This window comes from Fukomys damarensis, unplaced genomic scaffold (genome assembly GCF_012274545.1).
Source record: "Fukomys damarensis isolate Sample0158 unplaced genomic scaffold, DMR_v1.0_HiC HiC_scaffold_22, whole genome shotgun sequence".
Lineage (NCBI taxonomy): Eukaryota > Metazoa > Chordata > Mammalia > Rodentia > Bathyergidae > Fukomys > Fukomys damarensis.
In genome coordinates, this window is record NW_022900934.1 from 22,105,111 (window position 1) to 22,120,793 (window position 15,683).

The 15,683-nt window shown below is 36.8% G+C and overlaps 1 protein-coding gene across 2 annotated transcripts in view; it reads left to right on the forward strand.

The window, feature by feature from the left end:
- Positions 1-15,683, forward strand: part of Rbl1 (RB transcriptional corepressor like 1) — a 53,595-nt gene extending 37,912 nt beyond the window's left edge. The window contains exons 16-21 of one of the 2 annotated variants that reach the window (XM_019209933.2): positions 3,431-3,607; positions 5,568-5,639; positions 7,592-7,682; positions 11,630-11,778; positions 13,027-13,191; positions 14,640-15,683. In XM_019209933.2, the coding sequence (XP_019065478.1) occupies positions 3,431-3,607; positions 5,568-5,639; positions 7,592-7,682; positions 11,630-11,778; positions 13,027-13,191; positions 14,640-14,810 (825 nt within the window). In that variant the 3' untranslated portion in view covers positions 14,811-15,683. The remainder of the gene's footprint in view (positions 1-3,430; positions 3,608-5,567; positions 5,640-7,591; positions 7,683-11,629; positions 11,779-13,026; positions 13,192-14,639) is intronic. The other variant, XM_019209934.2, reaches the window with a different exon arrangement.

Genomic DNA, 15,683 nt, shown 5'->3' on the forward strand with positions numbered 1-15,683 from the left:
TCAACTTTTTCCTATCTTCCAGGAATAAATCCTGTTTGGTCATGGTGTATAATCCTCTTACCATGTTCTTGAATTTGGTTTGTCAGTACTTGAGGATTTCTGAATCAATAGTTGTAAGACATTGGTCTATAGGTTTTTTTCTTGTAATGTCTTTATCCAACTTTGGTATAAGATAATGCACTTATAACCTTTTAAGGAATATATGACAACTCTGAATAGAACATTGTGATCTTGGTGAGCTATATTTAGACTTGAGCTTATTTGGTAAGATTCCATTTTTAGATCTAATTTATGTTTCCTGCCAGCTTGCATATAAGCAGTTACAAATGCACTGAAATTTACTGGAAGTCCATTGTATTACATGATCTAGAATGGAGTTCATTATGGGACAAGTGTGTCTTATATTTCACAGATGAAGTTAAACTACTAAAAAATCATTTTAAAGATTAGTGAGGTTCTGTGCAAAGACTACACAGTTTTTATAACCCAGTTATTCCCCTTTAAATTAAGATATGACTAGTTCTTAATACCTATATTATTATTAATGAAAAAGGATTAAAAGATTTAACACAATAATTTCACTTTGTCCTGCTGTGTTCAGGCAGGGTCCAAGAAAGTATCCTAGTGCCGATTGTGGTGGCACATGCCTGTAATCCCAGTACTTGGGAATCTGAGGCAGCAGGATCACCACAAGTTCAAGGCCATCCCAGGCTATACAGTGACTTCAAGGCCAGCCTGAAATACATAAAGAGACCCTGTCTCAAAAAACTTTGTACACCCTAAAACTTCCTAAAGTCATCTTTGAATGGAAAAGGAATTTGATGTATCATTGCAGAAAAGCATTTCAAGACATGTCAGTGAAAGGCATAGGCAAATTTATAAGGCAGTGTTAGAAAGCAAAAGAAAGTAGTGGGAAGTAAGGAACACTTTTGGAATTCTCCCCAGAATTTATATACAACATTCTAATTATTTCCCACTTAGTCATGTAACTGCCTCTAAAATTTTTAAGGGGCAAATGTAGTCTTTTTCATAGGAAGCTAGAACTAAATGTCAAGGGTTTTACTGTTGTAGAAAAAAGAGACCATATACTGGAAGACAACCAGTTTCTATAACAATCATTCTTTGTTTTCTGTTGCTTTCCACTATAATTAATTTATTTTCATCACATTTGTGAGTTTGAAGGCAGGTGATTCTTGAGAACTTTTTAAATTATTTATGTATGTATGTGTTTAGTATCAGGGATCTAGCTCAGGACCTTGCTCTTGCAAGGCAGGCACAGTGCCACTGAGCTAAATCCCTGGAGAGTTTTATTTTATAAGGAAATCCTTTCTTTGAATCAAGTATGTCCCAAGAAAATAAACCAAACATGAAAGTAGGGCTTCTGTAGTTGCTAGGTAGGATGGTTGGGGGAGAAGCATAACCTTTTTTTCCATCTCCCATGTCCTTCTCTCCTGTGTCTCTACCCCTACCCACCACTTACGGCTGTCTAAGGAGTATTTTGTCAAGACAAACAGAGCATTTTCCCCGTGATTTCCCATTTAATTTTCAAAATGATACATGACTACCTTGGGTAATGAATCTAATTAAGATTGACAAAAATAAGGCTTTGTGAATTCTTGGTTCAGAATTTTATTTCAGAATTAATTTATTTTCTTTTCATTTAATGATTACCTACTAGATACAGATTAAGAGCTAGGAAATTCTTCTAAAAGAATTGAGCCAGGTGTGGTGGCACACGCCTGTAATCCAGCACTGGGAGGCTGAGGCAGGAGGATCGCTTTGAGTTAGAGATCAGCCTGGGTTACATAGGTCCAGGGCAGTCTGAACTACATAGTGAGACCCTGTCTCAAAAAATAAATAAATAAAAATAAAAATGAAACAATTGAGAGGCTAAGGGATCTTAGCAGTAAAGCACGTAATTAGCATGAATGAGGTCCTGCATTCCATTTCTAGCATCAAAAGAAAAAAATGAGAAGGTTGAATTATCCGAATCTATAATAAATTAAAAATAACCCTTCCTTGAGTAAATTGTAGTTCTTATACTTGTTGAATTCAGTGTGGTACTGGTATTCTAGCATGGATATGATTTACTGTGAATTTTTTGTTAGAATGAAAAAACTTTCAGCATATGTAGATCTCTAAGGCATTGCATCAGTTCTGTAAAAGATACTTAACCAAATATTAGTTAATTATGTATTATTTTTAATACTTCTAGCTACAACTATATCCATTAACTTCTCTCATGAAGTTAAAGCTCTCACATCTTTTCCTCTGTGATCATAGAACTGGATGTGGTAGTACACAATTGTAATACCAGCACCCTAGGAGGCTGAGGCAAGAGGATCAAAAGTTTGAGCCCAGGGCTGGGAATTAAGCTAGCTTAGTGGTTCCCCTACCTGCTTTGCAAATGCAGGAACCTGGGTTCAATACCTGGTACCAAAAAAAAAGTTTGAGCCCAGCATGGGCAATGTAGTAACTTAGCAAGACCCTGTTCCAAAATTTTTAAAACTTTTTTTTTTTTGTTTTTTTTCAGAAATAACTCCCAGCATGGGCAATGTAGTAACTTAGCAAGACCCTGTTCCAAAATTTTTAAAACTTTTTTTTTTTTTTTTTTGTACCAGAAATCAAATTCCGGACCTTGCACTTGTGAGGCAGGTGATGGCACCACTGAATTAAATCCCCAGCCCTAGGAGAAACATTTTAAATGATTTTGTTGTCTAACTCACTTTTGGAAAAAGAAATTTTAGTTCTTTACCATTAGGCTTATTAGACTTCCTAACAACTTTACCTGAACCTAAAGCAAATAATACAGGAATTTGTGAATACTTGGAAAATGATGCCTTCGTAATGATCGTGATACAATTAAATCTTGAATTTTTAGTGTTACATGCTTTGTATAGGTACAGAATAAGGTAACATCTTTTTATTTTTTAAAGTTTTTTTGCAGTACTGGGAATTGAACCCAGGGCCTTCAAACTGTGCTACATTCCCAGCTCTTTTTTATTTTTTATTTTAAAACAGGGTCTTACTAAGTTATCTAGGCTGGACTCAAACTTGCAATCCTCTTGCCTCATCACCTTGAAGTTCTGGAATTAAAAATGTGTACCACAGGGCCAGGGATTTGGCTCAGTGGTTCCGCTGCCTGCCTTGCAAACATAAGGTCCCGAGTTCAGTCCTCGGTACCAAAAAAAAAATGTACCACACACTGAGCTTTAAAAATGCTTTTAAATTAGCTTTGCAGTGAGCATTTTGTTTAATCTATATTATTTTGCTATAGCAATAAACTAGTGCTGTAGAACAGAAAATTTCACAAATCAACGGCCTAGGTATTTTCTAATCCTGATCTGAAAGCCCATGTTCATGATAAGACATAAATTTGAGAGATTGTTTACTTAATGTTTTTGCATCAATGTGTTATTTTATATCTTAGGTCTATCATTTGGCGAGTGTGCGCTTACGTGATTTATGTTTAAAACTGGATGTTTCAAATGAATTACGAAGGAAGATTTGGACATGTTTTGAATTCACTTTAGTTCACTGCCCTGATTTAATGAAAGACAGGCATTTGGATCAGCTCCTCCTTTGTGCCTTTTACATCATGGCAAAGGTAATGTAAAGGATGGGAGAAGTCTTTGCTTTTGTTACCTTATTTGAACCATCAAGTCAAAATCCATTGAACTTGACCTTTAGTTTGCCTTTAGTGCTGCAAGCCAATAGTATCCACTATTATCAAATAGTAATTTCATACTACTATATTCCTTGGACTCTTCCATTAGTTTCATAATCAGCTTTCCTACTTCATAAGAATACATTAGTCAAAGTTTATTTAATTATAGGAAAAAACTAATACATTAGTCATAAAGGAGTTGGTAAGTGTGAACAGTAACATTTCTACCCCTACCCTATGATATCTGCTATGGTAATTTAAAGTAAAATGATCTTTACATTTTAGGTGAATAACTGAGCCCAGAACTGAAAGTAATTTGACCAAAGTTAAGATAAAAAATGACAACTTGAGATTTCCTCACTCGTTATCTGCCATAAGAGCTTCTGCCCCATGTTACCTTCCAGTAATTTATTGTGTTACATCAGAAATGCATTTTACGGGCTGGGGATTTGGCTCAGTGGTTCTAGTGCCTGCCTTGCAAGCACAAGGACCGAGTTCGATCCCCAGTACCAAAACAAAACACACACACAAAAAAAGAATTGCAGTTTACTTTCAGTTGCTGCATCATGTTTTAAGCGATAAAATAGCATATTTTGCCTATTTTTAAAATTCTGATACGGGGATTTGGCACAGTGATTCTGCCCCCTGCCTCACAAGTGCAAGGATCCTAGTTCAATCCCTGGTTAAAAAAAAAAAAAAAAAAAAAAAAAAAGTCTTATGGGCCAGAGATTTAGCTCAGTGGTTCCGCTCCTGCCTCACAAGCGTAAGAACCCGAGTTCAATCCTCGGTACCTAAATAAATAAATAAAAGTCTGATATATCTGAAAAAATCATTTGCAATTTTTGTCTTGACTGTATTAGCCAAATTGACAGTCCTAACAGATGCATAGTTTATTTTTTTCAGATAGTTTTAAAACCTGATTTTTAGGCTTTTTGGAGCAAAGGACATGTTTTCAAACTCCTTTTGACCCCTTTCTCATGAGGCCTCTTTAAAGATCTCTCTACATTGAAGGAAAAAGAATGGAAACAAAGCTATTGTAAATAAGGAGAGGAAGAAGGGTTAAAGGGAGGGGAGAGGAATGGGAAAAAGAAGAATCAAGATATATTATGTACAGGTACACATTCCCTGTGATGAATGTGATCATTATGTGTATCAAAAGTGTGACAATAAAACTAATTTTAAAAAATAATAATCTCTTTTCAATATAGTTCTTAGTAAATGTTATCAACTAACTAATCATTTTTGTTTTCCAAAAAGTTGGCAGAGTTTAAATTTTGCTATTTCCGGGTCATCTTTATAGAGAATAGGTTAGTGCTAATGGACAGGGAAGCAGAGAAAGGAGTAATTTAACTGGACTTTCTAACAGACAAAACAGAAAGGATTCCTTTTTGGATCACTAGTCCACTTCTTTTCTTGGGGTTACCACTGTGACTTCTCGTACTAGAAACCCTATAGTCTTCTAAAATGTTAAAAACCTAATCCTGTAATAACCACTCAGTTTTATGGTGAATCACCACAGGACATTTTCTGTCCTGTAGTATCTGGTTAATTTTATTTTACATAGTACTTAAAACTAATAAAACTGCAGTCTGCAGGGGATTGAGCAGGTCTGAGTTTTCTTATGTCTCTTTATAAAGAAAAGCTTTTTTAGTAGAGTTATACCATAGCAATTTCAGTGCTTTTGATTAATGAAACTATTAACTGAGGCCCCACAGGCCACAAAGCCTGAACTTTAAAAGTAATAAAAATCATAAATGTTAGTGGTTTTTAGTCATGAATTGGCCTGGGGTTAATGGCTTTCTGGAAGGCTGCTCTCAGTGCCAATTTATAATTGAAGTTTTTGTTCAGAGCCATTTTTCTTTCAAAAGCAGTTGATAAATGTAGTTTTTATTTTCCCTAGGTAACAAAAGAAGAAAGAACTTTTCAAGAAATAATGAAAAGCTATAGGAATCAGCCCCAAGCTAATAGTCACGTGAGTTATGTTATTTCTTCCACTGTCCAGAAATAGATTCGTACTATTTCTCTGCTGACAAGTCATATAAAAAGTAAACTACCGTAATAGTTTTACTGTACTTTAGATTTGGGGGCGGTTAATGGATATCATTAAAGGACAGTTTCACATGGAGGCCAAAAATCTGTCTGATTATGATTCATCCGTATACCTGCGAATACTTACACGTTCTGCCATTTTGTTCATTTGCTAAGGGAAGATATGTTTCACTAGAAAATGTAGTGAAAGATATGCATGATAATAATATTCTTTAATTGTATGAAATTTGATTCTCTGATGTTTAAATCCAGTGAAATTTGAGGATTTATTAACTTTACTAGTGTCTTTTGCCACCTGTGAAGAATCATAATGTTTGAGTCTTTAAATAGATTATTATATTATTATTATATAATAGATTATTATAATTTATTATAATAGCCAACATAAGAACCCTGTCGTGGAAATGTAAAATTTTAGCATAATATCCTGGCTCATGGTAAGCATTTAATGAATATTTCCTTTGCATTGTTAGTGTTGAGCTGAAAGACTGGAGAAAGTTACCTGAAAGCTTTGACCGCTTGAGTACCTTGTTTTTCTGCCCTTAGGGAGTATAATGAATGACCTCTTCTCTGCCCCTGGAGGTCATAGGCAGAAAATCAGAGGTAGGGCAAGTATTCAGACCACCTTCTAAGAGAACCCCAAAATAAATTGACCTCTTTCCTTAATCCTCAAAATACAACCAATCATAAGCAATATAGAAACATTTGAAAAACCAAGTATAGGCACTTACTAAATCTTGTGACAAGCTAAGAGTTGCTGGGCCTCTTCAGGAAAACCCCTCAGGAACAGAGCCTAGAGCTGTCCAGATTGTCACTAGAGATGATTAAGGTAACATTAGTATGGGTGAAAACTGAGTCAAGCTACTACTTCTTGAATATCTTCTCAATACCAGTAACTTATAGGATGGAGTAAAATAAACCATGCTTTTCTATCTACCTTGGAGGTAAGAAGAGTTCAGGGGCAGAGAGGGGAAAAAATTTCATGTGGTCACCAAAAAAGAGATGGGAATGGGCTAGGGACAGCCCAATGAAACCAAATTATTCTTATATAAGGATTTTTTTTTTTTTAGACATATTCTCCCTTAATTCAGCGTGGCCTTGAACTCACTATGTGGCTTGGCTGGCCTCAAACACAGCAATCCTCCTACCTCAGCCTCCCCAAGTGCTGGGATTTTAGGTGTGTGCCACCACGCCCAGCTCTGTGTAAGGAATTAAAAGGGAGGATGAGTTTGAGAGAAATTGCTCTTATTTGGCAAAACCTGGTATCAGTCAAGGTTCTTAGAACCTTTTTATTTGTTTGTTTTTTGTTTTTGTTTTTGTTTTTGTTTGGAGGATTAAACTGAGGTCCTTGCACTGGTGAGGCAAACAGTGGAACCACTGAGCTAAATCCCTGGCCCATTTGCTTGTTTTTTGAGACAGGGTCTCACTATGTAGTTGAGACTGACCTGGAACTCATTATGTAGCCCAGGCTGGTTTTGAACTCACAGTGATCCTCCTGCCTCAGCCTCCCGAATGCTGGGATTACAGGTGCGCTACCATGCCCGGCTCACATCAGTTTTATTTGTTTCATTTTTCTCCTTTTTGCCCCCATCTATTTCTTTTAGGCCCTCTACCCTTGAAGTTCATCTCCTGGCCACCGTAATCAATTTTAGACCTTTTCTTTTTCAGTCATTCTTTTTAGTAAACTAAATGGCATGTTTTAAATTTTAGATTCTTCTCAGTATTCCTTATTCTAATTACCAGAATTAATGACATTTTACCCTTGATTAGCATCCATATGGTACACATTTTTAATTGGCTTGATTTTGCTCTTATTTTGATTTTGCTTAACTTTGACTTAGCAATCCTTTTTTCCTCCCGCCATGGGACCTATAGGTATATAGAAGCGTTCTGTTGAAAAGTATTCCAAGAGAAATTGTGACATATAATAATGATATAAGTGATGATTTTGAAATGACAGATGGTGGTAAGTGATCTAATTTAACGTGATATACACAATAGACTTGATTGCATGATGCATAACACACTGGGTATGAGGAAGCATGGAACCATGGAGTGGGTGGGTTGGACAATGCACATGTGGGGATTTTTAGTTGTTTTGTTTTGTTTTGTTTTCAGTACTGGAAATTGAACCCAGGGCCTTCATACTGAGCTACATCCTCAGCCCTTTTTATTTTGAGATAGGGTCACACAGGGGGAACTTAAACTTGCAATCCTTTTGCCTCAACCTCCCAAGTGCTGGAATGTCAGTCATGGACCAGCACACCTTGCTCACATATGTTTTAGAAAAGAAGAAAGAAGTTTGAGATAAAAACGAGGCAGTTGCTTCTCTCTGTAGAGCTTATCTACTCATACTGATTAATAAAGCACATAAGAGACATTAAATATAAAAGTATCACAGGGAAAACTAGATAGCTATCAGTGATCTTCGGGAGGAGTCAATTTTTTTAAATGTGCTATTCATAAGTATATGGGTCAGTGGTGGTGAGCTTACGGCACGTGTGTGGCAGCAGGCTGTTATCAGTAAAAGCTCTTAAACGTCTCTGCATCACTGATATTGGTGATTCTGCCACCACATGTCAGACTGGATCCTGTTGCTACCATCATGGTAAAACTTCAGATACTAATATTTTTTTTCAAAAAAAGGAAAATCAAATAATTATTATTCTTCGTTTGTTTGTTTTTATAATTAGTATTCTTATGCCTCATTTGCTCATTTCTTTTTCCTTCAGTTCCTTTTTATGGTAGTTGGGGAAAACCCAGGACTTCATCCATGCTAGGCAAGCACTGTACCACTGAGCTACACTCCATCCCCATGTGTTTAATATGTGTATATGTGTACATGTATGTATATGTACTGTGTTTAGTTATTATCACAATGTGGGACATGTAGGTTGTTTCCAGTAGTACAGAACTTTGCTGTAGTATTTTATTCTCCCCCCTACCCAGTGACCAGAATTGAACTCCGGACCTTGTGCTTGCCCGGCAGGCACAGCACCACTGAGCTAAATCCCTAGCCCAATTCTTTGATCTACATCCTTAGGCTAAATTCCTAGAAAAAATTCACTGTGTCAGAGGCCTTTTTCATTTTAATGGCAGTGCTAGGGATTAAACCTAGCACTTGAAAGGCAATTTTTTAAATTGCACAAATATCCATGATCATTATAATTTGTATTGGGATCTAACTTTTAAGATTTCACTCACTAAAAAGATTCTTTAGTAATCTTTTAACACCTGACTTCTTTTAAGTGTACATAGGCTACAGTACATTCTTTTTGCATAAGTATATTATTTCTAAGCCTTGAGAAGTACATAAGATGGTAAACTAGACAAAATACCAAAAGGTCAAAAAACAAAAGGTTCCTTTCTGCATTTTGGGTTTTCTGCCCTACAAAACAACAGAGTTTAACTTGGAAATTCTAGATCTCTTGGTTGTTTTGTGTTTTCTGTAGGAAAAGCTAATAGCAAGTATCTGGAATATAGGAATCGATGAAGTTTTAGAAAGCACAAGTAAGCAAAAAAGTACAGTAATAGGATCACAGTTTCCTTTTCGTATGTAAGTATCTATGAAGGAAGTTTGAGATGAATCAGGGTTATCTGCTCCCTGAACAACGTAAAGGTTTAAGATCAAATTTAGCTATACATACATTTATTAACTAATTTATTAGTAGGCAATAAAAAAAAGCCTTTCTTATGTAACATGCACAGTGGTTATGCACAGGACAGGCATAGTATCCAATGTTAATGGTCTCAGGAATTAAAGTTATGGAGACTAGCATCAGGTATTTCTATATACAGATACAACATGTTCCAATTCCCAGAGCTTAAGTGCCATGACTTAGCGGACTTGTACACACCAAAGAACACCACTTTGGGAAGAACAGCTCTGGTTCTATCAACAAATTTATACTTGTGTATAAAATAATTACTATTTTAAAGCACACTTGGGATGTACTACAGTGGTAGAATGCTTGCCTTAATATGCACAAGGTTCTGGATTCAGTGCCCAGCACCAAAAAACAAACCAACAACAAAACAGGGCACACAGTGTATGTTCTGAGTAATAAGCTCAGAGCCTCAGCTGTCCAGCCACCACTTCACATAAAAGATTTACTTGAGATGTGCTGAGATTCCAAATGCAGGAGTCTCTTAACCATACAACCATCATCAAGCAAGGAAGCTGCATTAGTCAAAAAAGTTAGACATAGGATTTCTCAATTTTTAGAATGGAGGCATTATCCATCAGAGAAGAGCCCATAGACGTTGAATTTTTCATCCTTTTCGTGCTGTTATGGATATAATTTCAAATACTTCAGCCATCTTGGAATGATGGCAGATTCCCATAATTCCAGCAACTCAGGAGGTTGAGGCAGAAGAGTTCAGGAAACATGGCAAGACTCCTGTGTCAAAAATATGTATATTTTAAGCCAGGTATGGTGGCACACCGCTGAATATGCACTGTGAAAAGCTGAGGCAGGAAGATTACAAGTTCAAGTCCAGTCTGGACAAGTTAGCAAAATGTTTCAAAGTGTGAAAAATAAAAAGAACTAAGGCTATATAGTTCAGTATAAAGGTGCTGGACTTAATTCTCAGTACTCACCACCCCATGTGTGTGTGTGTAATTTTGCCAAACAAGGTAGCACATGCCTATAATTCCAGCACTTTGGAGGCTGAGACAATGTCTCAAAAATACAACAACAGGCCAGAGACTTAGCTCAGTGGTTCCAGCACCTGCCTTTGAAGTTCAAAGACCCGAGTTCAATCCCCGGTATAAAACGTTGATTCCCCTCTGTCAAGATCTTTCAAAAATAGCAAGAGTGAAAAAAAAGATCCAGAGTGGGGGTTATGGCTCCACAATAGATCATTTGCCTAGGATGCAAGAGGCACTGGGGAAAAAAGACATCAAAATTAGGACTGAGAAGCCGGTTGTGGTGGCACACGCCTGTAATCCCAGCACTTGGGAGGCTGAGGCAGGAGGATTGCTGTGAGTTCAAAGCCAGCCTGGGCTGCATAGTGAGTTCCAGATCAGTCTCAACTACATAGTGAGACCCTGTCTCAAAAAAACAAAACAAAACAAAAAATTAGCACTGAGAATTTTGGGAGATTCCCTAGAACATTTACCATGTTTGAGCTTGCTGGTTTTTGTAAGGTAAAGACGTGTCTACCCTAGTCCTCGATGTTTGCAGTCCAGTATGTTGAAAGTGAGTTTGTAATACTCTTCCACAAAAGAGTAGGGTATAGCTCTGCTTAGATTCAGAAGCTATCCCAGTGACACCAATAAATAGGAATGCACCCTATGCAGGCTGTCATTTCCAAGTCAGAGTAATAACTAAACATTGAGTACTAGGGTTCCTGTTGTGGATAGGAATATATAAGACTCTTAGGGTACCTGCCACACACTGTTATTTGCAGAAAGATAAACACAAGCAATTCATTGCTTCTTCCTTGATGAGTCTTTTTCAAAGAGCCAATAAGAATATCTGCAGGCACTTTTGTTATCTGAAGGTCAGAGTTTGTCATTGACACCCACACTGTAGAGTTTAGCTAAACTCCAACCAGGAACTATAGCCCTTTAAGGGCCACCAAAGAGAGCCCAAAGCTTTGGTTGGAAAGCATGCTTGCTGAAGTGTTCCCTAAAGAAAAGAGCACCACCTTCTGTTCACATGCTTATTTTTCTCTAATTCCAATTTGATTTATAAATAATCCAGCATTGAGCTGGAGATTTAGCTCAGTGGTGCTGCCACCTGCCTTGCAAGTGCAAGGACCCGAGTTCCATCCCCAGTACCAAAAAAAAAAAAAAAAAAAATCCAGCATTGTTTTTTGTTAAGGGTTTGTGATTTTTTATACTACAATTTAAATCACCTACTTGTTTACTAAAGTACACTTATCACAACACTGAATTCTTTTTAACAGACTTGGAAGAGGCCACAAAAACACCTGACTGTTCTAATGGACCAGTAAAAGAAGAAAGAGGCGACCTTATCAAATTTTACAATACAATATATGTAGGAAAAGTGAAGTCATTTGCATTGAAATATGACTTATCGAATCAGGACCATGTGGTACATTTTACTACTTTATTGTATCTACAGTCATAGTTGATTATCTTGAATGTATTTTTCTAGGTAAATGTTTCAGTATTTAAAACTGATGCTGAGACTGGGGATTTAGCTCTGTGGTTCCACTGCCTGCCTCACAGGCACAAGTTCTCTAGTTTGATCCCCGGTACCAAAAAAAACACACACACACACAACTGATGCTTTACATAGGAGAATATATACTAGAAATTAACCAGGAGGAACTAGTAACTTAGAGATTAAGTCATATACAACAAAAATGGGAAATCATAGGAATTTTATTTATCCTATGATTTTATTGCTAGGAATTATATATACAGACACATATATATACATGTACATGTATATGAGTGTGTGTATGGGGAAGGACTAAATGGGAATGTATATATATATTACAACAACTAATTTGGATATTTTTCTGTTGTTTTTGCTTTTTTTATTGTATTGTGAGATAAATGGGGTTCTTTTCAATAAAAAGAAAAAGGAAACAAGTAGCCCTAGATCATTAATAGAAGTAATACTTCAGAAAAAAAATTTTTTTTTTTTTTTGTACCAGGGATCGAACTCGAGTCCTTGTTTCAGAAATTTTTATGTAGACCTTAGTTTTGGAAGTTGCAGCAGACCTGAGAAACTGTTACCAGTAAACTGAAGTTAGTTCCCAGGAGGCCAGAATTTAGCTATAAAAAGGAAAGCTTTAATGAAAGCTGCATCCAGCCAACCTGTTGTTGTTGTGTGTGTGTGTGTGTGTGTGTGTGTGTGTGTGTGTGTGTGTCTGTGTCTGTGTGTCTCTATGTGTATGATGTGTGTATAGAGAAATTCTTACAGAAAATGTTAGAACATTGAGTGTTCTTTGCTCCTACTTTCTTTGCCTTCACTTTTGTTATGGCCCTGGAGATTGACTACATGGCCTCTTGCGTATTATGTTCCCATTGTACCACTCATCTACATGCTACTTTGAATTGAAGCATGAATACAAAGTTCCTGATGTTCCTGGTGACTTGCTGGAATTCTTACTACTAGTTACAGACTTTCCACATAAAATCCAAGAAGATAAATTCTAGCTTATCTGTTAATAATTGTTGAAAACATGTAATGGACCAGTCTTTGCTTTTTCCAACCATAAATAAGAAATAAGTTCTTACAGTATAACTGACTCCTAGGTGGGAAGTGCCATTTTAAAAAAATGGTGGGATTTTTAAAAATCTTAAAAATCTGATTTTTGGGGTATTTTAGATGGATGCTCCACCACTGTCTCCTTTTCCACATATTAAACAACAGCCAGGATCACCGCGCCGCATTTCCCAGCAGCACTCCATTTACGTTTCCCCACACAAGAATGGATCGGGCCTTACGCCGAGGAGTGCTCTGCTCTACAAGTTCAATGGCAGCCCTTCTAAGGTAAGATGCATAGACTTTACTCCAAAACAATTTTTATATATATATGTGTTAAAAGCTGGATTTTAATATAGATTTTCAAATAACATTATAAAATTGGATTTTAAGTAACTTAACAAAAAAATTGGATTTTAGATTATTAATTAATAATCATTAATCTTGCTTACTTTTTTTGTAAAGTTACTAATAAAATATGAACTGTTAGCTGTGACACATTTTCTCTACTCATGAGTCAAGCAGGTATGTTTGGTTAAGTCTCTAAGCCAGAATCAGTATGGATGGAAAGAATTTGCCCAAGTGCAATGGCTGTTCCCTAGCTCATTAGTTCACTGCTCAGTTCCACAGGTGCCCATTGTGTTCTTACATACATGGCAAAGAAAGCTGACTATGATGCAGACCTGTATTTCTTCCTCATAGAAATTAGTTTCCTGTTAGAATGTGTAGAAGAGATTCTTCCATTGGATCAAAGAGTTGATCAGTTGCTTCTAAAACCATGAGTCACAGTTTGTTAAGACACCTGCTTCTCAGACCTGCTGAATCACAGTGCTAACAGGAAGATGTGGGGCTCTCAATATAATAGTATCCCTGGATGACTGTGATATACAGCTTTTAGGGACCACTTCTCAGAAACCTTGCTACTCAGTATGATTATTTTAACCAGTTCATCAGTCTCACCTAGGAACTTGTTAGAAATACAGAATCACAGGCCTCGTACCAGTCCTGCTAACCTTGAATCTGCATTTTTTTTTTTTTTTGTACTGGACATTGAGGGCTGGGGATTTAGCTCAGTGGTTCCAAGCACAAGGACCTGAGTTCGATCACTGGTACCAAAAAATAATAATAATAATCAAAGGGATTATTTTCAGTCTCTTTGGGCTGGGGGTTTGGCTCAGTGGTTCTGCTGCCTGCCTTGCAAGCTCAAGGACCCAAGTTCAATCCCTGGTACAAAAAGAAAAAAGAAAAAAAAATCCTGAATGTACTGGAGATTGAACTCGGGACCTTGCACTTGCCAGGCAGGTGGTGGAACCACTGAGCTAAATTCCCGGCCCTAAATCCATCTTTTAAAATCACCCAAAAAAAGATTAGTTCTAGCCACCCTTTTTAGGCTGGTCGAGGTTCAAAATTATCTCTACCTCATTTTTTGTTTTTTGGGTTTTTTTCTTTCATTAAGTTTATTGGTACATTCCAGGTATACAATAGTTACATTCATCATTAGGATCTAGTACCTTTACATGATGAATCCTGGTTCTTATTTTTCCCCATTCCCCTGTCCTCCCTTCAACCCCTTCACCACACCCCCTGTTTACAAAGACTTGGTTTCCATTTTTTCCTTACCTCGTTGTTTATATTTGGATAGAAGATGGGGGTGGGAAAATGCAGTTAACGTAGTTCTTCGTTGCTTTTTCCATCTTTTCCCCATTTTACTCATGCTGTCCTTTATTTTTACACAGAGTTTGAAAGATATCAACAACATGATAAGACAAGGTGATCAGAGAACCAAGAAGCGTGCAATAACCATCACTGGAGATGCAGAATCACCTGCCAAACGCCTCTGCCAAGAAAATGATGATGTTTTACTTAAACGACTACAGGATGTTGTCAGTGAAAGAGCAAACCATTAACATTATTCCTGTTTCTGATAAAAGCACTTTCAGGTTGTTCTGCAGAAAATTGGGGCTCTGTCGTTTAAACCTGTTTGCTCCATAGATGGAAAATATCACTGGGTTATATGAACAATTGCACCAGAATTAAGCGCTTTTTTTTTTTTTTTTGCATTTGTTCAAAATATAGTTAGCAGATGTATTTTAAGTGCCTTTATAAATACTAATAGTAATAGGATTTTTAAGTGTTTGTTCCTTGGGTTTTTTTAGATGAATTAAGGAGAAACATTTTTAGCTCTCTGTTAAAAATCTTTCCTTCTGTGCTTTGTAATATGAAGGTAAGTAATCTGATTTTAGTAAGTATGCTTGGAGGTATTTGTACTTTCAATTTGATATTGAAGCTAGGGGTTAGTTCCTGCAGTACAGGGCCAAAGGTGATGCACCAGTCCATGCCTGGCCCACTGTGGTAAGTCCACATCACTATCATTTTGGATCCCTTGTGCTCTTTCTCTTCTTGAGCTTAAGTAGCTTTGTAACTGAGCCCTGCACTGCCCCTGATTCTTTCTCTCCCTGAGCCTCTTAGCTTGGTGTTACAACCAGTGAAAGAGTACTTCTTTTCTAATCTACTATCATTTTTTTCATGATATTAACTTAATTATATATGATTGTTTTATTAAACCAGGCAGTTCTCAGAATAGGAAGCTGCTTCTCAAGCCGATAGAATAAAATTCAGATAACATTATTAGAAACTAAATGTTCTTGTAATCCCAGCACTCAGGAGGCTGAGGCAAGAGTATCACATTGAATTTAAGACTAGCTTGAACTACATTGTGAAACCCTGTCTCAAAAAAGAAAGAAACTGCAGCCAGGCGTAGTGGCATGCGCCCGTTATCC